This window comes from Geotrypetes seraphini, chromosome 2 (assembly GCF_902459505.1).
Source record: "Geotrypetes seraphini chromosome 2, aGeoSer1.1, whole genome shotgun sequence".
In the NCBI taxonomy this organism is placed as follows: Eukaryota; Metazoa; Chordata; class Amphibia; order Gymnophiona; family Dermophiidae; genus Geotrypetes; species Geotrypetes seraphini.
The window spans coordinates 444,382,768-444,409,509 of record NC_047085.1 but is presented as its reverse complement, the minus strand read 5'-3'; the positions used below and the strand labels follow the sequence as shown (position 1 = coordinate 444,409,509).

Sequence of the window (26,742 nt, the reverse complement as noted above, 5' to 3'; positions counted from 1 at the left end):
GTATTAAGGAGTGGGCCAAGTGTAGCACTGAAAATGTGTGTTCACTTTCAAAAATTGTTAGAAATACTGTATTTATTGTATTGCCTGAGATATGATGTAAGAATTTTTCAGTTGTCCGAATATCTAGAGCACATTAATCCTTACTCATTGTGATGCAAAATTGCTAGTTATTGGGCTCCCTGGTTAATATAAACTTAAATATCAGCTCTGTTAAATGTATACTTTAGAAAATTTCCCCACCCATAATGCACATAATAAAGTGGTCAGAAAAAAGAACAGTAGTCAAAAAAAATAAATAGGAAACTACAAAGTATTGATTGCCTAGGTCTTTGCACATTTTCATGGCAAACCCAAACTAACTCAGTTTCCAAAAATTGACTTGAGATGTATAGTAAGTTACAGATACCACTTATGTCCACTCCTTGTAACTGAGCTGATTTGAATACCCCTGAATTAAGAATTTATTTAATAATAATAATAACTTAATTTTTATATACCGCAATACCACAAACAATTCAGAGCGGTTTACCAAGGAAGAGACAGTATACAGACAGCAATATTACAAAAAACTTTCAAAATTACATTAGCATGGTAAGATTAATCAAATTTTTCCTGGAAGTGTTTTAGAAGTACATCAAAGCAGAAATGGAGTCAGAGAAATTTATCAAAGAGATAAGTTTTGATTAATTTCCTAAAAGATTGAAATAAAGTTGGTTAAACATTTATTCCATTTGCCTGCTTGGAATGATAATGTTCTATCGAGGAATCTCTTGTAGATACAGCCCTTCAAGGATGGGAAATCGAACAAATAGGCACCACGTGTACAAGCTGTGCCTGGAAAGTCAAAATGATGAGATGGATAGATTGGGGATGAACCAATGGTTATGGTTTTGAAGCAAAGAAAAGCAAACTTAAAAATAACCTTTGTTTCCACGGGCAGACAGTGTAGTTTTTTCTAATACGAGCTTACATGATCCGATTTCTTGAGACCATAGATGAGACGGACTGCAGCATTCTGAACAATTCTCAGACATTTGATGGTTTTCTTAAAAGATCCCAAGTATATGGCCCTTATCTGCCGTCAATTTCTATGTTTCTATGTTTCTATATAAATTGCAATAGTCTAAGATTCTTAAGATCAGTCGAAAAGAGAAGAAACCAAAATGTTTAATGGCACGAAGTTTCCATAAAGTGAAAAAACATTTTTTAGCCTGAGAGTTAGTGTGATCTTCAAAAGTCAAGCTTTGGTCCAAGATGACACCCAGGATTTTGATGGTAGAATTAATTGGGTGGTCTGACCCATTTAATCTCAGAGCTTGTTCCTGTTTTATATAGTGGATCTGATTTTATATAGTGAGACTTGCACGGTCTGTGTCTGTATATGGCCGTTTGGGGGAGGATGGGCTGGAGGGTTTAGATGGGATGGAGTAGGTTTTAACGGAGATTTTGGCAGTTGGAACCCAAGCACAGTACCGGGTACAGCTTTGGATTCTTGCCCACAAATAGCTAAGAAGAAAAAATTTAAAAAATTTAAATTGAATCAGGTTGAGCAAACTGGATGGACCATTTGGGTCTTTATCTGCCGTCATCTACTATGTTTAAATATACAGGAACACTAAACTGCTGAAAATTTGGAATAAAGTTATTGAAAATTACAGATTTGAGTGAAGGCTATAAGGAAATTTCATTGTGATTGGGTATTCCTTGGGGTATGGTCAGCCCATTATTGTAAAATGGAAACGGTCTGGCACTACCAAGACACTACGATCAGGATGTTCCTCCATGGGCTTAGGAACTGCTGAAAAAGAAGCATTGTAAAGCCTTAGTTTGATCATAAAAAAGAGGCATATCAAGAGCCATTATTCTTATGCTCATCTACGATTACCTTCAATAAAAAAAGATTTAACAGTAGGTCTACGAGCCATTCTTTCACATCATTCGATCCAGTCCTCAGATTACATCCAACCAGTTAGATTTTCAGGATATCCACAGTATAAGTGGATGAGATAGATTTATATATATTGGAGGTAGAATTCAAATTTATCTCATGCATATGCAATCTGGATATCCTGAAAGCTGGACTAGGTTGAGAACCTCTGCCTTCCCAGCTAGGCAGTGTCTTTGAGAGAGTTACATTTGGTTAATCTCCTTATGCACTCTTCTTGGTTCATATTCTGTTATGTCCCTTCTGTATTTCATATGCTAGGTGTTCAATCCCAACTCACAATCCGGGAGTTGAAGAAATCCACAAACTTTTCAGAGCACATTCTCCACCCCCTTAGCCTGAGAGCTAGCAAACATATCCAGTTACAATTTCTGCAAGCAATCCGTGCAGGCCTTTGCAGTTGCTCTGTTTCTTTTTCTTATTTTTTTTCTTAAAAGTTTGTTTTCTCGGTGCCTTCAGTGCCTTGAGACCCATTCCTGGTGGTCCCCTGTCGGAGGAAAGGACGCAGTCCCATGGTGCCGGACTGCTGCTTCACAGAGAAACTTTGGTGGATCTGTGGAGCCAGCCTGCAATGTACCACCATTTCTAGATTCGGGGTCCCTTCCCCTGAGAGACTGTTTACCAATGTCCTTGTCAAGGATTTCAAGCATAGGCTGTATGCATCTGGAGTGAAACCCAATTGGGTTTCAAAGCACAGGCTGCCTTTCCTGTCCTCGACTGCATGGATGAGGATTCGTAGGGGGCAGAGGTCTTAGTCTGTGTCTGGCTGGCTGGCAGTCCAAAGATTTCAAGTCTGGTTCATTTGGAGCTGTTTCTGAGGCAGAAAATCCTTTTCCTCCATTCTAATGCTTTTAAAGCTCCTGATAGTCTGGCACTGCATACTGTGAGTAAACCTCCATTATGGGAACTTCAGGGAGGTTTGGGAGAACCTGGTTTGTAGATCTATAGTATGGCAATCTTGATAAGGTGGTATGCATGAACTGTATAGTAACCATCAAGTACCTGCCAGGGGATGTGGGAACTACATTGACCTACTCCCTAGACCCTGTGTCTTTATTGCATCCATGCATACCTGTCACTTCTATTATATGCAAATCTCTCTCATGCATATTCATTAGGGATATCTTGAAAACCTGACTGGTTGAGGGTCCCCCAGGGCAGGTTTGGGAACCACTGGTCTAACCCATTATTTTAACTTTTAAACAATATGTTTAAATACATGCTTTTTAAAAATTTTTTATTAATGTTGTATCTCGCTTAGTAAAACTAAACAAGCGATTTCATCAAACAAAAATAAAACTTGAAACTTGATGTTTGGATTAGCTGCACCTTATACTTTCCCTTCTAATTTCATGTGCTGCCTTTGTCCTGTGAAGAGTGTAGTTATTTCAGATGATATGGTGGCGAAAATGGCTTTTACAGAAATAGTGGGAATCTAAGGAGAAAAGTGTGGGAACCATTTTGGAGTATGATGCCACAAAAGGCCAGAAATGCAATGTTAAATGAGTTGAAAAAGATAACTGGAGTGCCTGCAAATAGGTGGAGCTCCAGTATTCTAGGTTTGCTATGGAGGTACCTAATTTTAAGATACTGGGGTAGGGTGTTGGATTTTAAGCTATGTCTTGTATTATGATGTTAAAATGGCATTGTGGCCAGGAGATGGTCTTAACAAACATGTTGGTTGGGGGGGGGGGTTGTGTGATAATCAGATGGTTTTATGGTGAAACCAATACAAAAGAAGTTAAAAAAATAGAATTATACACAATTTGATAAACCTACTTGTTTCAGTGCTGCAATTATTTTAGAATTCACATTTTAAATTTGAGGATAGATGGAGAATATAGACGTATTAAATTTTGCCAGAGTAGTTAGACAAGTAGAAATATTAAATGCAAGCCCCTGATGTTGCCATTAAAGCTTTTTTTTGTATGGGGAGAACAGAAGAGGTACATAAACAACTTCTTTGTCATGGGCCATGTTATGTCTGTCAGATTTGCACTTAAACTACTTACCTTGTGTGTGTAAACTTCATAAGAGCATATGCTGCTTGCACTATAGGGGTAATACTCTCTCTCTCTCTCTCTCTCTACCTTTGGGCTAAACAGCATAAATATTGTAGTATTTTTGGAAGTAATGTACTACTTCAAAAAATTTTTCTTTTGTAAAGTGTCAAAATTTGATCCAGTCATTTTACAAGCAGTCCTTTCGTCTGCACACAAAGGACTGTTCACCTGAATGAAGTGCTGGGAATTTGCCCTTTCTGCAGTAAATCAGAATGTGATCTGGCTGCCGAATTGCCAGATACGAGTTAAACTGAGCTGAAAGACCTGGCTTAAATCGTATCCATGGAGGGTCAAAAGAGTAATGATTGATGAACTGTTTTCTTCATTTTGGCTTCTGTTTGAGCATACTGGAAAGTAATAACCTTGGACATAATTTATTTATTTTTTGCTGTCACCAATGCACTAGGTAAAAACAATGCTTTTTTTGCTAATGTACTTTTTATCACTTTAATCTCCCTTAGCTGGCTGAGGAGCTGCAGAGCAAACCATTGAGCACTGAGATCAGAGAACTGTTGAAACTACTGTCAAAACCCAATCTGAAGGTGAGGACATGTTAAGGCTAAAAGACATGCAAACGCACACACTTGCATGAACAGTGTAACCCATTTATTAAGACTGAAGAAGATTCTTGTCTATTTTTTTGCATGTAGCTTTAATTTAATTTATCATATCAATTGTCACCTATCCCAGTAGAGAAAAAATTGGTCAATAGATTGTAAGCCTTGGGTTATAAAAGTGGTAAAATAGTAGTTAAAAAAATAACTATTCACTTTTTTACTTTTTTATATATACTTAAAATTGAATTCTGGAATGATTAAATCTTGTTAAAGGGGCAGGAAAAGGGAGTAGCTATAACAAAGCAAGCTCTCCTATCTTAAATCATCAGCTAAAAAACCTCCTTCTTTTCCTTGATATAACATTTATCCAGAAATAATCTGTGTAATTTCATTTATCTTGGTTTGGAGGTAGCCAAAACTTCATTGTCTCTTGCAATCCTGCATTGCAATTCCAACACAGCTCTTGTAGATGCTTAAGGGAAACATTCATCTGCTTCTAGTTTGCCTTCACTCTGTAAAATAAAGCATAGTCAGCTTCAAATGTATGTTGAACTCTTCTTTCAAAATATAAAATTTACAAAAAGCTTTTAACATATCAACAGGCATTTCCCAGTCGCACTTAATGCTGCTTAACAAAATGGCGGCTAATTTCAAACACACTAAAAGTGGTAGTGACCTACTGGCTAGAGAATGACACGGGGAAAAAATCTGTCCCCGCCACCGCCCCGTCCCCGTCCCCGGCCCACCATCCTCTGCACCGCCCCGTCACTGCTGTTCCCTTCACTGCCCCGTCACCATCACCGCCATCCCTTTCACCGCCCCGTCACCGCCCCTGCCATCCCATTCACCGCCCCGTCACCGCTGCATCCATATAAGCCTTAGTACTGTAATATTTAGCTTATTCCTTTCTTATAAATTAAAGTTCTGGCTGCTGAACTAGAGAAAGAGATGTTCAGCTGGCAGGGCTTTGTTTATAAATTTTTATCAACACAACTAATATACTACTTTATCCTAAAGCAAAAAATAAATAAATAGAATTTTTTTTCTACCTTTGTTGTCTGGTTTCTGTTTTCCACATCTTCTCATTCAATTCCTTCCATCCACTGTGTGTCTTCTCTCTGCGTCTTCCATTTGCTGTTACTGTCTAGCAATTGGTCTAGCACCCATCTTCTTCCCTCCGCTCCCCCATAGTCTGGCATCTGTCTTCTTCCCATTCTGCCTTCCACATTTCCCTTCAGGGTCTGTTCCTCTCCACCCTCCTTCAATGTCTGTCCTATTCCTTTCCACCACCACCCTTCCCTCCCTCCTTTACCATCTGTTCCTTTCTACCACCCTTCAGCTCCTCTCGTGTGGCCTATCTATCTACCTTCCTCCCTCTTATTTTCATGGCACGTTACAATGTAATTTGTGCAAGCCACTGGAGCCTGTGAGCTCGGTCCCTGTCCCATCCCCACAAACCATCTCGCTTCTGTGCTCCTATTTTCCCCATTTCTAATATCTCCCCTATGTATCTGCCATTGCCCCCCCCTGTGTCCATATACCATCCCCATGGCATGTCCCCTTTATGTCTCTGTCCCTATGCCCCATGCACATAATTTCCCCTCTTTCTGTTACCTTCCTGTGTCCAGATTTCCCCTATCTTCCTCTTCCATACCAGTGTGTCTCTTCTTTTCAACCCCCATCTAGCTTTTTTCTCTCTTTCTTCCCCCCCCCTGCTTCTAGCATCTGGCTCACCTGCCTGTCCTTCCCTTTCTTTCCTGCTGTGGGTTTTTCTTTCCGTTTTCATCGCATGGTCCTCGCAGCCCCAACCCGCCTGCCCAATCGATCGTAGTGATTAGCCAGCTCTCTCCCTTCTCCTCACCTTAGTTTGCAGGCTTTCTTTTTCGGCGATCTGCACGCTTTCCCAAAGAGCCCCCACCCGCCTGCCCAATCGATCGTAGTGATTAGCCAACTCTCTCCCTTCTCCTCACCTTAGTTTGCAGGCTTTCTTTTTCGGCGACCTGCACGCTTTCCCAAAGAGCCGCGCACGCGTGGCTGCTCAGTGTTCAATCTTCTGCTCTGCTGCAACTTCCTGTTTCCGGTTGCGTCAGAGCAGAAGATCGAAACTGAGCAGCAGCGGGTGCGCGGCTCTTTGATAGCGTGCGGATTGCCGAAAAAGAAAACCTACAAACTAAGGTGAGGAGAAGGGAGAGATCTGGCTAATCACTAGGATCGATTGGGCAGGCGAGTGTGGGCTGCGGGGACCGCGCGATCCTTCATGCCTCACTGCGGGGACAAGACCATTCAATGCTCCACGGGGCGGTGAATGGCCTTGTCCCCGTCCCCGCAGCGACTGCTAGTTTTCGTTCCCCGTTTTGGCGGGTTACCCGTGGCTAAATGCGGTGGCTGCGGTTAAACCGCCACCGTGTCATTCTCTTCTACTGACTTCCTACACATACTGATCAATAATTGGCTGTCACAATTTTAAACTCACAACAATAGAAATGTCGACATAACTGTGGTTATACCAGCCTTCTTAAAATCTGCAATAGAGTAGATACCCCGGATGGTGTAAATAACACGAAGAAAAACCTAGCAAAGCTTGAAGAATGGTCTGAAATTTGGCAGCTAAAATTTAATGCTAAGAAATGCAAAGTCATGCATTTTGGCTGCAAAAACCCAAAGGAAAGGTATAGTTTAGGGAGTGAAGAACTTATGTGAACAACTGAAGAGCGGGATTTAAGTGTGATTGTATTTGATGATCTTAAGATGGCCAAACAAGTTGAAAAGGTGACGGCAAAAGCTAAAAGGATGCTAGGGGGTATAGGAAGAGGTATGGCCAGTAGGAAAAAGGAGGTATTGATATCTCTGTATTAGACTCTGGTGAGACCTTATTTAGAATATTGTTTACAATTTTGGAGACTACATCTTCAAAAAGATATAAAAAGGATGGAGTTGGTCCAGAGGAAGACTACTAAAATGGTGCATAGTCTTCATCATAAGGCATATGGAAATAGACTTAAAGATCTCAACAACTTTAGAGGAAAGGCGGGAGAGGGGAGATATGATAGAGACATTTAAATACCTATGTGGCATGTGCATGAGTCAAGTCTCTTTCATTTGAAAGGAAGCTCTGGAATGAGAGGGCATAGGATGAAGTTAAGAGGTGATAGGCTCAGGAGTAATCTAAGGAAATACTTTTATACAGAAAGGGTGGTAGATGCATTGATCAGTCTTCCTGGAAGAAGTGGTGGAGACAGACACTGTGTCTGAATTCAAGAAGGCATTGGAAAGGCACGTGGGATCTCTTGGAGATAGGAAGAGATAATGGTTACTGTGGATGGGCAGACTAGATGGCCCATCTGGCCTTTATCTGCCATCATGTTTCTATGAACTGCGGCACTGATGTTGAGTTGATATGTTTAGTTTGATGTCTGAAGCCTGATTTTTCCATAAAGCATCTAGGTAGGTAATGTTCAGGTAAGTAGATGCACATTTTCCAAAATATTTTGTTAACTATTGCTGAATGTAGAGCCTTCTGTAAAATACATATGATACAGAGGCACCAGTTTCAAATTTAAAGCTGTTGCATACTAACTGGAGCTCCAGGCTGTGGTATCCTCTCCACCAGCATCAGGGAACGGAGTGAGTTGGGCCATTGTGGGAGAATCGTTCCACCTCCAATTCTCTGCAGTGTGACACCAGTTTCAAATTTAAAACTGCTTCATACTAATCAGAGCTCATGGCCGTGGCATTCTCTCCAATGTTCTCTAACAACATTGGGGCAAGGAGTGAGTCAGGCCAGTGTGGGAGAATCACTTTGTCCTCGATGCTCTGCAATGTGACGCTAATTAGGGTGATGTACCTAGCGATGCATCACCACTCAGTGCTTCACCTAAAATGTAAACCAAATGTGCATGCCTTAGCACGCTTCTTTGCGCAGTGACCAAAGATGAACAAACTAAAATATTTCAGCCACCAGGCCACTATAAACTAAGTCTTCTCCCTGCCTCGGCAACCTCTGAGATGTAATTGAGAGATCACCTGGAACCTGAACAAGACATTCAATAACTAGGACTGACCATTGGAATTACACACCTTATCACCAGCTTCAACACTAGCGATCTTTGAAGTTAACAGATAACCAAATACCACATTTTAGAGATAAAATGGAAACAACTATTCTGGTCATATCAATCACAATCATATAGAACCTGGGATGAACCAGAACGGAACACAATAACCTTGCCTTAGTGATTAACACCATTGGAACACCTACCATTTTCTCCCCTGAACCCCATAATACACCGGAAGTGATCATAAGAAACAGGAGCAATAAAGCCCACCTATCTAATAACCACAGAATCAGGGACTATGGTTCCCTGAAAAAAAACCCCCCATACAAAACAACCAATCCTCCTGAATTGCATTATAGTCCAATAGAATGCTTCTACCTAAATGCCTGCTCAATTTGTAACAATACCCTTATCTTAAAAGACCTGATAACAGGTACACAAGCGGGCATAATATGTATAACCAAAACATGGTTAAAAGATTGAAAACCACCAATCTTACTTAATCTATCCCCACTAGGTTTCAGAATAATACACGCCCCCCAGGAAATACAAAAGAAGTGGTGGACTACTCATAGCATAAAGGTTTATTCTAACATTAAAACTTCATAAGAATTGCCACTGCTCGGTCAGACCCGGGCTCCATCCTGCCCAGCAGTCCGCACATGCGGCAGCCCTCTGGTCAAAGACTAGCGTCCTACCTGCTTATGTTTTGGTTCAGCAGGAACTTGTTTAACTTTGTCTTGAATCCCTGGAGGGTGTTTTCCCCTATGACAGACTCCGGCAGCGCATTCCAGTTTTCTACCACTGTCTGGGTGAAGAAGAACTTCCTTATGTTCGTACAGAATCTATCCCCTTTCAGTTTTAGAGGGTGCCCTCTCGTTCTCCCTACCTTGGAGAGGGTGAACAACCTGCCCTTATCTACTAAGTCTATTCCCTTCAGTACCTTGAATGTTTCGATCATGTCCCCTCTCAATCTCCTCTGTTCGAGGGAGAAGAGGCCCAGTTTCTCTAATCTTTCACTGTACGGCAACTCCTCCAGCCCCTTAACCATCTTAGTCGCTCTTCTCTGGACCCTTTCGAGTAGTACTGTGTCCTTCTTCATGTACAGCGACCAGTGCTGGACGCAGTACCTCAGGTGAGGGCGCACCATGACCCGGTACAGCAGCATGATAACCTTCTCCGATCTGTTTGTGATCCCCTCTTTATCATTCCTAGCATTCTGTTCGTCCTTTTCACTGGTGCCGCACATTGCGCGGACGGCTTCATCAACTTGTCGATCAGAACTCCCAAGTCTCTTTCCTGGGAGGTGTCTCCAAGTATCGTCCCGGACATCCTGTATTAGTGCATGAGATTTTTGTTACCTACATGCATCACTTTACACTTATCCATGTTGAACCTCATCTGCCATGTTGATGCCCATTCCTTTCAGCCTGATTATGTCACGTTGCAGATCTTCGCCATCCCCCTATGTCTTCACTACTCTGAATAAGTTCGTATTGTCCGCAAATTTAATCACCTCACTCGTCGTACCAATGTCCAGATCGTTTATAAAGATGTTGAAGAACACTGGTCCAAGCACCGAGCCCTGCGGCACCCCATTGGTGACGCTCTTCCAGTCCGAGTATTGTCCATTTACCCCCACTCGCTGTTTCCTATGCTCCAGCCAGTTTTTAATCCACGTAAGTATTTCACCCTTGATTCCATGGCTCACAATTTTCCAAAGTAGTCGTTCATGAGGAAACTTGTCAAACGCCTTCTGAAAATCCAGATACACAATGTCTATCAGGTCGCCTTTGTCTATCTGTCTGTTTACTCCCTCAAAGAAGTGCAGCAAGTTCATCAAACACGATCTGCAGGACAGCAGCAAAGAGCAGGGACTAGAATAGATGGTCTGCATACTGAAAAACTCTGAGGGGAAAATAGATTTAGGAATCCTCCACCATATACTGACTGCCTGGAAACTGAGCAACAGTAAAATACAAGCTAAAAAACTTGATTACCCACTGTACTGCAGCCTAACCCAATCTAATCATACTAGCAGACCTGAATCTCCACTTTCAAATATGAGAAGATCCTAGAACACAATCTTTGACAGATTGAGCTACTCCTATAATTAGGCCTCAATACCATACCACATGTTCCTACTCACAAAAACGGACATAGCCTAGACCTCATAATATACATATTATAGAATGACATGGGGAAAAATTTGGCCCCATACCCACCCCGTCTCCAACATCACACACAGAGTTGCTTCGGGACCTTTTTCCGGCCGAGTCCCTCCTTCTGATGTAACTTCCAGTTTGCCGGAAGTTACATTGGAAGGAGGGACTCGGCCAGAAGAAGGTCCTGGAGCAACTCTGCATGCAAAGTTGCCTGCCTCTTCATCCATGAAGCTTCTGAGAGGTTGGTAGGCCCACCCCAGGAGATGCAAAGGGTTGTTTTGTTTTGTTTTTTGCCGTCCTTGACCCAGGTGAGGGAGGAGGGGCTATTGGATCCATGATAGGGAGAAAGTGGGGCTGTTGGACCCGTGATCACGAGGAGGACTGCTGGCTGAGAGGGGTGAGAAGGGAGGCAACTCATGGCAGATCCTTCACTGCGGGGACAAGGCCATTTACTGCTCCGCAGAGCAGTGAAAAGCCTTGTTCCCATACCCGTGATGAACGGCTGATTCCCCCCTTCCTGTGGGTTAACCTTGGCTAGCCGTAGAAAACAGTCCCTGTCTCATTCTCTAATACATATCCAATGACCTCCCAATCACATGGTCAGACCATCACCTACTGAACTTCTTCCTCAAGCTACCCAAGACCAGCATACGAGCAATCAAAGATATACTAAAGATATCAAAATGTGACAAAGTAGCTGAAAAATTCTGGAATGTGCTCACAGCTTAACTACATCCAGTGGACACAGATATCGACTTAACTATCGACTCTTGGCAAAATCTCACCATATCCATCCTAAAAGACTTCGCTCCTCTTGGAATACTCCAATTTAAAGCCAAGAAACAAGCCCTGGTACCAAACTCGTTGCTAATACTAAAGAAAAAAAGAATGGCAAATGGAAAGAGCTTGGGCCATTATAAAGGAGTGGTGCTTTTGCAGTCCTGATATAAGCAACTGCAGTATTTCGCAGAGGTGGTAGAGTTTCCTGTTGATGTGTGCTGCTATGGGGCAGTCAATGAAATAATAAATCAGGCAGGCTCTGAGGTGGTGTAACCTGCAATCGATTTAAGAGTAGGTTTGCTGAGCAGCAATATTAGGTAGGTCACACATGGTCTCACGGCGACCATTTTATAAAGCCTTCAGTCAGCCATAATTTGGCGCCACATGATTGAGGCCTGGCTGGTGATTACCAGGGTATGGACACATACACATATAAGGGTGTGCAGATTAGCAAAGGTATGTAGATAAAAAAAGAAAAGGGGTGTGTTAATGAACATGCTGGCGTAATAATGGATGCGATTCTCTTCATAAAGACGGTTAATATATCCAAATGTAATATATAAATACTAGTATTTTAGCCCGTTACATTAATGGGTGCTAGAATATATGTCTGTCTGTCTTTATTTCTGTCTCTCTCTCCCTCCCACTGTCTGTCTTTCTTTCTATCTATCTGTCTCTCTCCCTGCCTCCTATGCAGCAGCATTTCTCTCCCCCACTTCCCTGTGCAGCAGCCACAGCAGCATTCCCTCCCCCTCCATTTCCCTGTGCAGCAGCATTTCCCTACTTTCCCTATGCAGTAGCAGCATTTCGATCCTCCCCACTTCCCTGTGCAGCAGCCACAGCAGCAGCATTCCCTCACCCTCCATTTCCCTCCCCCCACACCACTTCCCTGTGCATTAGCAGCGTTTCCCCTACTCCCCTTTCCCTTCCCGCGGTCTGGCTGGCTCCCTTAGTCCCTTACCGTCCCCCCTTCCCTTCCCGTGGTCCCGACAAACCTGCCGATTCCAGCAGCATCTGCAGCACTCTACACACGCTGCTTCGGGGCCTTCTGCTGCCCTGATTTACTCTTGCACTTTCCTGATGACATCATTAGAGATGCGGCAGAGCAAATTAGGGCAGTAGAAGGCCCCGAAGCAGCATGTGTAGAGTGCTGCAGACGCTGCTGGAGTCCAGCAGGTTTGGAGTCAAGACCGTGGGAAGGGGGGGGGGGGCGGCAAAGAACTAAGTGAGCCGGTCAGACGTCGGGAAGGGATGGGAGGGTCTGCACGTCAGTCAGCTTTACCAGTATTTGAATCAGAGTCATGGCGTTTTTCGGCTGTTTGCAATTTGTGAAGAAAACCTTTGCCTTTGAGTTGCTCTTAAATTCAAGCAGGCGCCCTCCGTTCAGCCATCCAGTGTTTTTCAAAGTTTTTACAGGCACTTCTGTGGGGGGAGGGGTTTTTTTTAAAAAAAATATGTTATTTAAAGTTTAAAAAAAGTTTAAGATTATTTCGTTTATGCTTTCAGAGACTGAGCCAACTGGAGGGTGTTTCCAGGGGGTACATTTATGCACTGGGAGGGCTTGACTTTGTTTGAAAGGTACATTTAATTTCCTTTGGTGCTTATCTTTTCCGGAAGATATTTATTAATATTAATATTGTTTTTGTTCTCTAATGGAAGAATTGGATGGAAATGGGGGGTTCATTTTTCTGTATTGTTATTGATTGATTATAAGTGCTTATTATGATTATTATTATATGTATGTATATTGTTTTGTACTTGTGTTGGCTTTGAAAAATTAATAAAGATTTAAAAAAAAAAAAATATTGGTTAACTGCTCTGCTCCTTTTAGTATTCTGTTAGATATGCCATCAACCAAGAAGACGGCTTCAAGTAAGCAACCGGCACAGGCTACAGCTAAGCAACCATGGAGCAAAAGGCTCACATGGACTCCAGTGCCTGCAGCATCCACAAAGCCCGCAAAGAGGGCACCAGCAGCCAGTGAGATAGATCAAGGAGTCAAGGAGCTTATGCAAGAGCTGTGTCAGGAGCAGTTTTATGGTGTGCAAGAGATGCGGCAGTGGCTTCAAAACGTGACTCACAGTGAGGGGGCCATATAAAATAATGGTGCCAAAGTGTCCCTCTATAATGAGGGTTAAGGCCCTATGTCTCAACTGGCAGATCCCTCTTGAAAGGAGGGATCTGCTCGATTTGAGAGCAATGGCCCTCTACCTCCTCGCTTGGATGGCAAGGGGAACAAGCAGCAGGGCCAAGGAAGTTTGTACGGCGGCCCAGACTAAAATTGACATGGAGAAACCAGCTTGAACAGCAGTGACTATTTTCTCATTGGACAGTTGCACATTGTGTTATGCCAAGTTTGTATCACTGAAATCCCCCCCCCCCTTTTATTGTGGCACCGTGGTTCCAGGTCATTATATCTTTCCAAATGAAGAAAAACCAAAGAGGATCAGTTAAAACAGGTTTATTATATGGGTCCACAGAGATGTCGACGCAACACAGCACTTTGTTTTGTCGTATAATACGCCTACTTTAGGGGTCAAAAATGCACTGGGTGAAGTTGTTAGGAAATAAACTCATCAGCATGTATGGAAAAATGCCTTGCAAATCTACAGTTGTCTGAACATACATGTAAAGCCAAAGAAAAAACAAACCGTCAACGCCTAAACACTGCCATGTAGTGTCAACATCTCTGTGGATCCATATAATAAACTTATGTTTTTACTGATCCTTTTTGGCTTTTCTTCATTTGAGAACATAAAAATTGCTGTACTGGGACAGACACAAGGTCCATCAAGCCCAGTATTCTGCTTCTAACAGTGGCCAGCCCAGGTCCCAAGTAATAAAACAGACTATTCTCCAATCCCACTTCCTTTGTTTGCTGTGATTTTTCGTGGAAATTTTTTCTTGTTTGACTTTTCTGATTCAGATCAGTTCAGTGAAAACCCTTATAGATTCCAGCATGGAAAGCAAAACAATGATTCTGAACTTTTGTCAGTGCAATAAGAAAAAAAAAAAATCTGTCTCCTAAGGAGCTTTAGGCTGGCCTGGGAGTTTACTACCAAGACTTCTGTACACCAAATGCCCCCTGCCCCCACCCATCTAAGAATTTCTCGTCTCAGCCCAAAACGTAAAATTGCAAGAGATCCTTTCCCAAGCCACTGGAACTTTCAGTGAATTCCAAAAGCAAAGCACACCCCAACTGCCCCTCCCCTTCACCACCTCTTTGTTTAAGAAAAATCAAAACTCGGGGCAGGTTGAAAAGGCTACATTTTAAGAGAGTTCCTCAGTAGCAGTTGCAGCAGTCTGCAAAATAGGCTATATTCCAAGAGCTCCCAAGTGCAAGCTTTTTGTTGTGTTGGTTTTTTATTTTTTATTTTTTGCATTTACGAGATGGACTTATGTATTTTATAAGTGCCTGTTTTTTGTGGATGTGGAAGAGTTTATTTTAGTAGGTACGGTATTTCAACCCATCCTAGTCCTAAGGACCATAAATAAGCATCTGGCAAAAAAAAAGTTCAAGATTGTGACAGGGAAGCACTTGTCATGAGGAAAAACCCTGCTCTAAAACCCACAATACGTAAAGCTAAGCCAGTTCAGCAGCCAGAGAATAGGGTTTTAGGCAGAGTAAAACAAGCAGGGTTAAAACAAGAGAGCCATCCATCAGGAAACCCAGTGGGGAGGGCTACCAAACCACAGTCTAATTGCCATTATTCCATTCCCAAGAGCAGAGAAGTTTCCTTGCAAAACCAAGCTGTGAAACAGAGAATCAACTCAGAAAGAAGCAGGAATACACCTGGGAAGCTGCAAGCACGTAAGCCTTCAGATGTGAAGCATAATGGGAATAAATTAAACCCAGCTGAGGCTAGAGGAGAAATTCGTGCCCAGCACACAGCTCCATGCTGGACATTCCATCCACAGAGAAAGAAAGGCAGCTCTTTGCCACCCAGAGAAGGACTAACAGAAATTCCCCAAGCAGCTAAGTACTTGGACCTTGCAGAGGGATTTGTAAGGGAAATGCAAAGTTATGCTACAGAGGGGGAAAAGGAAGCTTGGCCAGCCAGCTCTTCTTTCTACCCTAAAGGGGGAGGGGAATGGGAAAATGTAAATGCAGAAAGCATGGAAATTGCTGATTATGATTGTGATACCAGTAGTATGGGCTGGGAGAGCCATCCTAATATCCCTGAAGAAGGCATGGAGTTGTAATGCAACTGCTCACCAGCACTGCTCTTTGCAAAAGTTTCTCCAGCCAGAATATTAAATGAGCTAGGAACGTGTATGTGCCAGGGGAGGACTACAGAGTGCTGACAAGAAACAGGGACCAAGCACTAGTGCTAGGGGAATTAGCCATTCCCTAAACAAACTTCTAAACTGCCTGAAGTAGAAAGGGGTGCTTGGAAACTTTTGTTTCCACCCCTATTGCTTGGCAAAACGGGAGAGGTCCCAAGAGAGAAAAGCAGTGAATGCTGAAAAGTTAAAAGCCAATGAATACTGTTTTGCTTTATTGTTGGAACTGGCTAACCTATAATATAGCAGACATTACCTTGAGAGAGGGGATTAAGTTGGCAGAGCACTCCCTAAGAGAGAACCTAGCCACTTGTGGGTTGGGGTCCGCAACAGAGACTATAATATTATTTTGACATTAGTATTAGAGGCAAATGAAGTCTGGTGGCAATGAACTTGAAAATGAAATGCAATGATGGATGCTGTACCCAGGTGGCAGTGAAGACTGAACTGCATTGAAATTGTAACTGGATTTAAGTCTGATATTTTAGGGTTGTTTTTTTTGTGGACAAATAAAGTGTAAACCTTATTTTGAATTGAATCCAGAAAAATTCAGTGTGTTTCTTTTTACCAACCAAATCAAAGGTGCCCAAAATCTTGCCTGCGGTCCGAGCCAGGTCTTTTGCTAGCCAAGAGCCTAGCCCAGCCACAAGATGGTTTTCCATGATTCAGAAAGGAGATTGGTTCTGCTCTTTGGACTTAAACGATGCTTATGCCCAGAAACAGATACATACCAGTCTCAGGAAGTATTTGAGATTCCATGTATGAGAAACAGCACCACCCATATTGTGTACTTCTATTCAACCTCTTGTTGGCATCCAGGGTCTTCACAAAATGTCTAGTAGTAGTCACAGCATCAATACACAGACTGGGGGCACACTTGTTTCTTTAACAAGATAATTGGCTAAACCATAAACCCATCAAAGCAAAAGCGCACAGCATACTCTGGACTGGAAAAGAGCCTTGGCCTTTTATTTGGGCTGACTAAAGCCCATAGATAGTCTGCCCAGCTTTTCAATTCTTTGGACCCCAGCAAGATGGAGGCTGCCATCGGAAAATGTGCTTTCTCAAACTGGCTATCAGACTGCTTCTCTTTTACTTCTGCTCAGGCCAGGATGATTCTGGGGTGTCATGTTGTAGCTCAAAATGTCAGTCATGGCTGTGTCAGCCCACTTGAGGTTGCTTCCATAGAGGAGATTGACAGAGCTGCAACATGTGCCTTAGTCCACATATTCACCTACTTTGTAGAATAGAATTCCCAGAGCTACAGCCAATTTGGTCATTTTCCTTTAAAATCTATCTGGGAGGTCTTGAATTCAACTTCACCCTCCTAGGCACATTTGTTTTCAGCTCCATGCTGTCAAAAAATGATCCTAGTTGATAATTCATTTTCTGGACCTTGTCTGTTGCAGGCCTTGATTCCATTTTTCTTTCTCATTCAAAACAGCCTGCTTGTCCTTGGAGAAGACAATGTTACTCATCTATAGCAGGTGTGTTCTGAGGCCAACAGGATGAATATTCTTACTACTTGGTCCACCTCCCTTTGGAATTGTATTCTATAAGCTATTGCATTAGATTGACTGGGTCTCGCATGATGACAGCAGGCGCGAATGTGTAAGCATGCATGGTTACATTCAGGGCTGTGGAGTCGGAGTCGAGGAGTCGGAGACAATTTTGGGTACTGGAGTTGGAGTCGTGGGTACCAGAAACTGAGGAGTCGAAGTTGAAGGATTTATCTACCGACTCCATAGCCCTGGTTACATTGCTGCCAAAGGCTTCTGAAAATGATGCTGGGGAGCAATCCTGTGCTGGGTTTTGTCAGATGTCACCCAGTAGACTTAATTTACTTTTCAGCCCATAAGGGTCACCTATGAACTTAAAAACATGTCTGAGACTAGTTTACTTGCTGTATAGGCACCATCTTTAGAATTTTGAAGTGCCTTTTACAACATTAATCAAATCCATTGTAATTCACAACTATTTTCACTTCAACAATATCTATCTACAAATCATGGGCATTGCTATGGGACACCGGATGGCACCACAATATGTAAACCTCTTTATGGCAGAACTGGAAGAGACATTTCTGGATACATATCAGACAAAACCCATAAAATATTACTGATACATTCATGACATATTTATGATTTGGACTAAGGGAGAAGAGACTCTCAAACATTTTTACAAATCTTTCAATACACACCATCTTATAATCAAATTCAAAATTGACTACTCAGAAAATGTCAACTTTCTTAACATCACAGTTTTGGCTACATACTGTGACATTTCCATCCCCAGGGATGAACCTGTCAGGAGTAAGACATGCACTAAACCAGTTCCCTGAGGCAGGAGACCAGTTAAAGGTAGTCCCTCGGAGGCTGCTGAGGATAGGGCTGCCTATCTTAAGGAGCATGAACCTGACCCCGAGCTGGAACCGATGCTAGAGCCAGAGCCTGTTAGGAGAGTAAGCTCCCTTAGGAAGTTTAATCAGTTCCCTAACAGTAATATTCCCAGTGACCTGAGAGGGAGCCAGAGAGCACTCAAACCTGTGCCCCATTCACGCTAGGGAGTGGCTTTAACACCTTAAAACAGCTGTCAAAGACTTTAAAGCAGGCAGCACAGGAAGACCTGGCAGATAGGGCTCTTCTGGCCAGAAAAAGGCAAGGCACAAGCCAGGAGCCCATGGAATGGGAAGGCTCTGCACCCCAGGAGACTACAGAGCTGGAAGCTCCAGAAGAATGTATGGACATAGCTGAGTTTGGAGTGCCTGAAGCTGAATCGGTGGAACCGATGGATGCGAGTTTGGCAGTTTCTTACCAGTAGTTTATTTTGCTCTGTTTGGATATTCTTTGTTGGGGACGCTTTGCTGAAGAAAGTAGCTTTCAAGGAACTGTTTGTTTTTGATAAGTTGGTTTTTTTTTTCATTGCACAGCAGTGGGGGCTGGGCGGATATGATGCTTGAGCTGTGAAAGCCTTAATTAAGTTGCTGCACATCAGCTGGGACTGAGCCAGAAGGAAGCTGGTGTGGTTTCCTTTTTGTGTTTTTGTTTGCTGCATCAAGAGCCAGTGACATACAGAATTGGGGAGGGTTCCCCGAAGACCTAGGGTTGGGATTTTTGAGGGTCCTTGAAAAAGCCAATAGTAAAAGGTGGACCCAGCAATTCTGTTCCCAGTCTCCAGAGACTGGAGAGTTGCTGCAGCCTAGAGAGGCGAAGTTTACAAGCTGTATTGCTCTGAACTTTTATTTTGTGATTTATTATACAGGAGCCTGGTGAAGAGCAGGACTGTTACAGAAAGCCCAGGACTCTAGGAAGAAGTGTAAAAGTGTTTCCTTTGTTTTGTTTTCTGGTTTGAAGCTGCCAGGAGATTGCCTTGAACATAGGATTACTTACCTGGGACAAAACTTAAGTTTGTTTGTAGAACTACTAACTGGCTACTACGAACTGTTTGTTGGAAGAGGAAAAGCCAGTGGAATTGTTTTTTCCTTTTGGATAGAATAAACCTACTGCAATAGTCTGAAGATTTGTTGGCTTATTAGTATTATTATTGTAGCGTCAAAAAACTTCACTACTGTTTAGGGTCTCCCTCTTTGGGAGCCGCGCCAGGGTCGTGCTGCCACCAGTCGGCGGTCCCCCGCAGTTTCCTTGCAGGCCCAGCTGGTGACAATACAAACATCTATATACAGGAAACCTACAGACAGATGGAGCTATCTCCACAACTCCAGCTTCCTATACATAGCCAAGCCACACAATATCACCGTAACTGCTCTGACCCAGACTGAATCTTTTAAATAAAAAGGATACAACAGCAAAATCATCTCCAAGAATATTGCCTCCTTCTTTAAAATACCTAGAGAAAACCTACAGCAGTACAAAGATGAACACCCGCCCCCCCCTCCTGAAATAATCCCTCTGGTGGTGACATACAACCCAGAGCTGGAGAAAAATTATAAAAGACATACAACCATAACTATAGAAGGATGAATTACTGAAAGAAATAGTCCTAGCTCCACCTATGCTGCCCTTCCAACAGCTACCTAATCTAAAACAAAAACTGGTAAAAATAAATAAATAAAAAACACACTCCCAACACAGTCACAAGGAAGAGAATGGCACACATCCCCGCAATATACCAAACTGTAAACTTTGCCAACACATTTCATGGGACCCTATAGTCTCGCACATGGGAAAAAAACCCATTCAGCATTCATTCAATGCAAAAAAATGTAAAGAAGGGTGCTACAATGGAGAAAAAAAAGCCAGATGCTTAAAACTAAGTTTAATTTACACAGATATCATATTAAAAACTGCAATGAAAACCAGGATATCACCTCTGTGGGACAACACTTAAACCACAATATTGCATTAGCATCAATGATTTTGTAGTGAGAATACAAAAAGGAAATTTTAAAACAATCCAGGAAATGATAAAATATTTTGACTCCCACAAAACAGGACTCAACAAGGACTCGGGCTTCCTATCACATTACAGGCCATGAATTTTTATAACTATGCTTTCTGTGCTGGATTCTCTAAAATCGGTGTTAAAAAATCCTGTGTCGCTGTGCTGCCGGTAAATTATATGATTTGAAAACAGCAATCGATGTTGAAACAATTTTGCATGCAAATGATTTTTGTGGAGGTTTGCCATAATCCCATCCCATTGGAGAAAATGACTGACACATGCGCAAAGTTGGTAGGGGAAGCCCTGAAGCAGCCTTCTGCTGCTCAGCTTTTTGGGCAGGGAGAGTAGTTGTGCGCACAGATGTTGTATGGGTGTACACATGCACAATGTGCCCATTTTTTTAAAAAGTCATATCGGGACCCCCCCATGATTATGCCCCCCTCCTTCCCCTTCCTGAACTTAAAAAAAAAAAAAAAAAATCAGCAGGAGGGAAGCCTACTCTCTTCTTCCTTAGCCATCTGGACCCAACCACACACCCCACCTTTAAACTGAAGATCAGCAGGAAGGATGCCCACTCCCTCCTGCTGCCAGGGACCCCCCCCATGAACCCACCAAATTTAAAGATTGTCAGGAGGGACGCCTGCTTCTTCCTGCTACTGGGGCCTCCCGTGATCCCCCCCAACCTCCCTCTACAAACCCCTGCCCCTGTACTTCTAAATTTAAGATTGGCAGGAGGACGATTGTCATGAGGGAGGCCACATAGGAGGGGCCTTTGGCACTTGAGCCAATCAGAGTCTTAGGCCCTTCCTAGTGCATTGTCCACCATTTTGAAGAGGCGGGCCAGCCAGCATCCCTCCTGCCAATTTTTTTTTTCTTTTTTTAAAGTTCTGGGGTGTGGGCTGTTGGGGGAGGGGGGCAGGTGTTTTCCCAGCACAACTTTTTATTTTTAATAGCGACAGATATTGTGTCTGTGCATGCACATCTGTGCCTGTAAAAAAAAAAGAAAAACTAGTTTTTTTTAGCACTGCCGACACCTCCATACCTGTCGGAGATTTCAGCGCATTAAAAAACGGTGCTTCATTTTGTGCATCATCTGGGCATCAATTGGAGTGCTCATTTTAATACTGATGAGTTCATTGTAATCCATTTACATATGATTATCGAAGGCTGCTAGAAAACATGAAAAAGACTGCGATTAGCCATTTTGGACATCGATAACTGCAATACAATCAAACCTCGGTTTACGAGTGTTTTGCAAGACGAGCAAAACATTTGTAAAATCTGCGACTCGTAAACCGAGCTTGACTCGCTATACAAACGTGTCCCAAAGTAAGGGTGTCCAACCTGCTGCCCCGTGTGGCCCACTCGAGGGCAATGCGTTTGTTCCCTCTGCCGCCCCTGGATGATTGCCTTCTTGCCGGCTCCCTCCTCCTTGTTGTGGTGTTCGCTCGGGGCCACGGGCGGCAGCTCCTACATGCCTCCTGCGGCTGGCCCGGTGATACTCCCTCTGACGTTGCGATGTCAGAGAGAGGGCTTCGGGGTTGGCCGCGGGGACCGCTGCCCGCGGCATTCTGGTCTTGTAGTTTTAGCTAGAATCCATAAATGCATAGAATCCATAAACAGCTAAATGCATTAACTTCAAAACACCAACCTTAGGAGAAATAGAAAGACATCTTAAAACAATTAATTTAAAAGGTTCTCCATTAGAAATTATCCCTCCATTTTATCTAAAAAAGTTCTTTCATTATCTCGGTCCTTTTATTCTCTCGCTTATCCAAAACAGTTTTCTTTCTGCAACTGTTCCTATCCCTTGGAAAACTTCAATTGTTACACCAATAATAAAAAAATTTTAAAATTAGTCAAGACGACACTTTTAATTACCGCCCTATCTCTAATCTACCTTTTCTAATGAAACTATCCGAAAAACTAGTCTTCGAGCAACTCTCAGATTTTATTGAATCTTCAAACGCCCTCCACCCTAATCAAACGGGTTTTCGAAAACATCATAGCACAGAATACTCGATGATCGGTCTTGTAACAAATATCCATTATTATCTTGACCATCACAAATCCGTTGCCCTTTTCTCGTTAGATTTATCAGCTGCATTCGATACAATTGATCACGAACTTTTATTAAATCGGATGCAATCATTAGGCATAGGCGGTCAAGTCTTACAGTGGTTAACTTCTTTTTTATCAGACCGTACTTCAGTGGCGTACAAAGGGGGGGCGGGAGGGGCGGTCCGCCCCGGGTGCCAGCCCTGAAAGGGTGCTCCCGGCCTTGCCGTTCAGTCCCCCCACACCCCTGAAGGACCGCTCGCCCCACTGACCTTCCTGCACCACCTGTGAAGCAGCAAGCAGCAGGATCGCGAGGTCAGCTATCCCTGAGCTGCTTGGGCGCTGCTTCCTGCGCCGCGGTCCCGCCCCTCCTCTGACGTCAGAGGAGGGGCGGGAACGCGGCGCAGGAAGCAGCGCAGGGATAGCTGACGTCGCGATCCTGCTGCGGCTGCTTCATAGGTGGTGCAGGAAGGTCAGTGGGTCGAGCGGTCCTTCAGGGGTGGTGGTGGTGGTGGGGACTGAACGGCAAGGCCGGGAGCATAGGTAGTGCTGCTTCATAGGTGGTGCGGGGAGGGGGCGAGCGGTCCTTCGGGGTGGGGCGGGTGGGCAGGCAGGCAGGCATTCAAGGGGGAGGGGGGTGACAGGCAGGCAGGCCTTCAAGGGGGGGGACAGGCCTTCGGGGGGGTGTGCAGACCTTCAAGGGGGAGGGACAGGCCTTCAAGGGGGGGCAGGCAGGCCTTCAAGGGGGGACAGGTCTACAAGGGGGTGGGCAGGCCTACAAGGGGGTGAGACAGGCCTTCAGGGGGGGTGCAGGCCTTCAGGGGGGGGTGCAGGCCTTCAAGGGGGAGACAGGCCTTCAAGGGGGGGGGGGGACAGGCCTTCAAGGGGGGGACAGGCAGGCAGGCCTACAAGGGGGTGGGACAGGCCTACAAGGGGGGGACAGGCCTTCAGGGGGGTGCAGGCCTTCGGGGGGATGCAGACCTTCAAGGGGGGGACAGGCCTTCAAGGGGGGGACAGGCAGGCAGGTCTTCAAGGTGGGGGGACAGGCCTACAAGGGGGAGGGACAGGCCTTCAAGGGGGGGACAGGCCTACAAGGGGGTGGGACAGGCCTTCAAGGGGGGTGCAGGCCTTCAAGGGGGGACAGGCAGACCTTTAAGGGGGGACAGGCCTTTGGGGGGGACCCTGGTTTAGAAGTACACGGAGAGAAGGGGGTGTTCAAAGAGACGTGCATATGCCAAACTTTGGGGGGGGGGGGATGAAGAAATAATGGGTCTGAAAATAGAGGAGAGGGAGAGAAATGATGGACCATGGGATTTAGGGAGGGAAGGAACTGAAAGGGAGAGAAATTGGACACAAGGGATGGTGTGGAGGAGGGATAGAGATACTGGATAGGAGGGTAATTGGGAAAAGAAAGGGAGAGATGGTGGACTCTGGGGTGGTGGGGAAGGAGGGAGAGATGCCGGATGAAAGGGTAGTTAAGAAAAGATGGATCTGTGGAGGGAGATGAAAAAAAGGAAAGATACCAGACTTCCTGGGGAGGGAAGGGAAATGGAAAGGGAGGACAGAGTTGGCAGATGGATGGTTAGCACGCAGAAAGAAGAAAGAAGGAGACTCTGGCAAGCAGAAACCAGAGCCTTGGACCAACAAGATTTGAAATATAACCAGACAACAAAAGGTAGAAAAATTAATTTTATTTTCTGTTTTGTGATTATAATATGTCAGATTTGAAATGTGTATCCTGCCAGAGCTGGTGTTGGACTGCAAACGTGAGCTAGGATTTAACAGAGAGAGGAAAAGTCCTTTTTGTTTCTTTATTTTATTTACACCACAGCGCCAGTGTGGTTAGGAGAAGCCAAAGGGGGTGAAAAAGCTATAAAACCCACCAGGAGTTTTGAAAAAAATCACCCAACTGGGCAGGAAAATCGAATTGAAAAACCAATTCAATAGGTTGAATCGAATCGAAATTTTTTTTCCTGAATCTGGCAGCATTAGTTTGCGCTACTGTCTTAGACTTTAGGACCTGGGATTGGGGAGAGATGGCATCCTCAGTACTTTATAATGCAAGTGAAACGAGGATTTGGTCAGACTTTTGAAGGGTCTGCAGAAAAAAAATATTGTATAGGCCGGGGACATGAAACAACAGGAAATGGGAACTTTTCTTCCTTCTATTTTTGTGAATGGAAAGGCTGAGGATGTCAGACAGTTCAGTTAAAATATGTGCTTTATAAGAAAATATAATAATGTGTTTTATAAAGTTTATAGCATAGCTGGCCTACCCAGTGAGGTGTTTCTAGTGGTGGTGGTGGCAGCGTGTCAATGTGTTGAGAGGAAGAGGTGGTCTGGGAAATTCTGCTGAGCAAACTCCGGGCCCATTTCCACCCCCCAGTTAGTCCACTCCACTCAACTGGTTCACACACTGAGTGGGTGTTGTGTTGGGATCTCTTCCAGTGGTTTATCAGTATCTCCTTCTGGTCCAAGGAAGGAAACTTTGTTATCCTTAGCATTGACCTACAGAATATGTTTGTAACAGCGCTGCTTGTGTGGCATTAGGCTATGTAGTGATCGAAAGAAAAAAACAGACCTTTGCACATTTTTGCACTATATGGTGGGTGTATGAGGAGATTCACATTTCCTGCACAGCTAAGTCCATGTGAAGTTACCTTGTGCTGTATTTGACATCTAGCAAGGTCTCTGTTTGAAAGGAAAGATCTAAACTTAAAAATGAAGTGGCCAGAAGTTATGGTAAAAGCAGATAGTGTAGCTGGTTTTAAGAAAGATTTGGACAAATTCCTGGAGGAAAAGTCCATAATCTGTTATTAAGACATGGGGGAAGTGTCTGCTTGCCCTGGATCGGTAGCATGGAATGTTGCTACTCTTTGGGTTTTGACCAGGTATTAGTATCCTGGATTGGCTACCATGAGAATGGGCTACTGGGCATGATGGACCATTGGTCTGACCCAGTTAGGCTATTCTTATGTTATGTTCTCATCTGTAGGGGCCTTTGTTTTCACTTCTTTATTTTAATGTATTTTTTTTCTGGGAACTTATCAGTGTTTTTTATAATGGGAACAAAAATGGAAGAGAATTAATGTGTGTGGGATGAGGGGGTAACTAATTTCTTCAGCTAAATAATTCAATCCACTTCAAACAGACATAGGAGAACTCACGCACCATTCACACACCCTCCAACCAAAAACGTCAAAAGAAAAAAACTGTTCGACAACCTCCTAGCCATTCGAGCTGCAACACTCGACCCCCAACCCTACAACCAATTGACATCGACCACATACTGCAAAACCTTCAAAAAGAAATAAAAACCCTTCTATTCAAAAAACACATAAAACTGAACTAACACAATCAGAACTGTCCCAAGCATCACCTGCAACTACTCCATATGTACTTCTGATGTCATGACAATTCAGACATAATTTATGTTATGTTATGTTTGGAATATAAGAAAATTTTCACTGCCTGTTTCTATTCTGACCATTTATTCCGTTTCATGGTCATTACAAAAAATATTTTTTTACATGAGGGGGGTCAAAAAATGATGGGCCCCGGGTGCCACATACCCTAGGTACGCCACTGCCGTACTTCCCGAGTCAAGTTCAATGACACCTATTCTTCAAATTACTCCACAACCTACGGGGTGCCTCAAGGATCAATACTATCACCTCTCTTATTTAACATTTTCTTATCACCTCTTCTAACCATTTCGCAATCACTAGGCTTTACAACTTTCTCCTATGCAGACGATATTCAACTCATACACCCCTTTGACCCAGAAAAAGATGAAGAAATAAAAGCTATTAATGAAAAACTAGAACTAATAAAAAACTGGTTAAGTTGTAACAAATTAGCATTGAACATTCAAAAATTAAAAACCATGTTTTTTACTTGGAAAGGAAACTTAACACCAATTTCACCATTTATTCTAGACAATACCCCTCTAGAATCTGTATCCAAACTGAAAATTCTTGGAGTAATAATCGACGTAGACTTATCATTTCACAATCATATTAGTGAAGTAGTTAAATCTTGCTTTTACAGACTATGTCTTATTCGTTCAATTTCCACCTTCCTTGATTCCAAATCAATCAACATTCTGGTCCATTCTCTTATCATATCTAAAATTGATTATTGTAATTCTCTCTTTATTAACATAACTCAGAAAGAAAAAAAACGACTTCAGATTATCCAAAATACTGCAATAAAGTTAATCCATAAAGCGAAAAAATATGATCACGTCACTCCATTACTGTATAAATCACACTGGCTACCCATTTCCCACCGAATTACTTTCAAAATTATACTTTTGGTTTATAAAACATTGACCTTCAATGAACCTCAATTTATCTCAAAAATGATTATTCCATATAACTCCGCACGTTCCCTACGATCATCATTCTCAAACTTACTATCTATTCCCTCCCT

At 43.3% G+C, this 26,742-nt stretch overlaps 1 protein-coding gene across 1 annotated transcript in view; it reads left to right on the top strand.

The window, feature by feature from the left end:
• The window catches only part of MPP7 (membrane palmitoylated protein 7), a 348,547-nt gene that overhangs the window by 76,845 nt on the left and 244,960 nt on the right, over positions 1–26,742 (top strand). Inside the window, exon 4 of the mRNA XM_033931438.1 lies at positions 4,470–4,550. Within this exon, the coding sequence (XP_033787329.1) occupies positions 4,470–4,550 (81 nt within the window). The remainder of the gene's footprint in view (positions 1–4,469; positions 4,551–26,742) is intronic.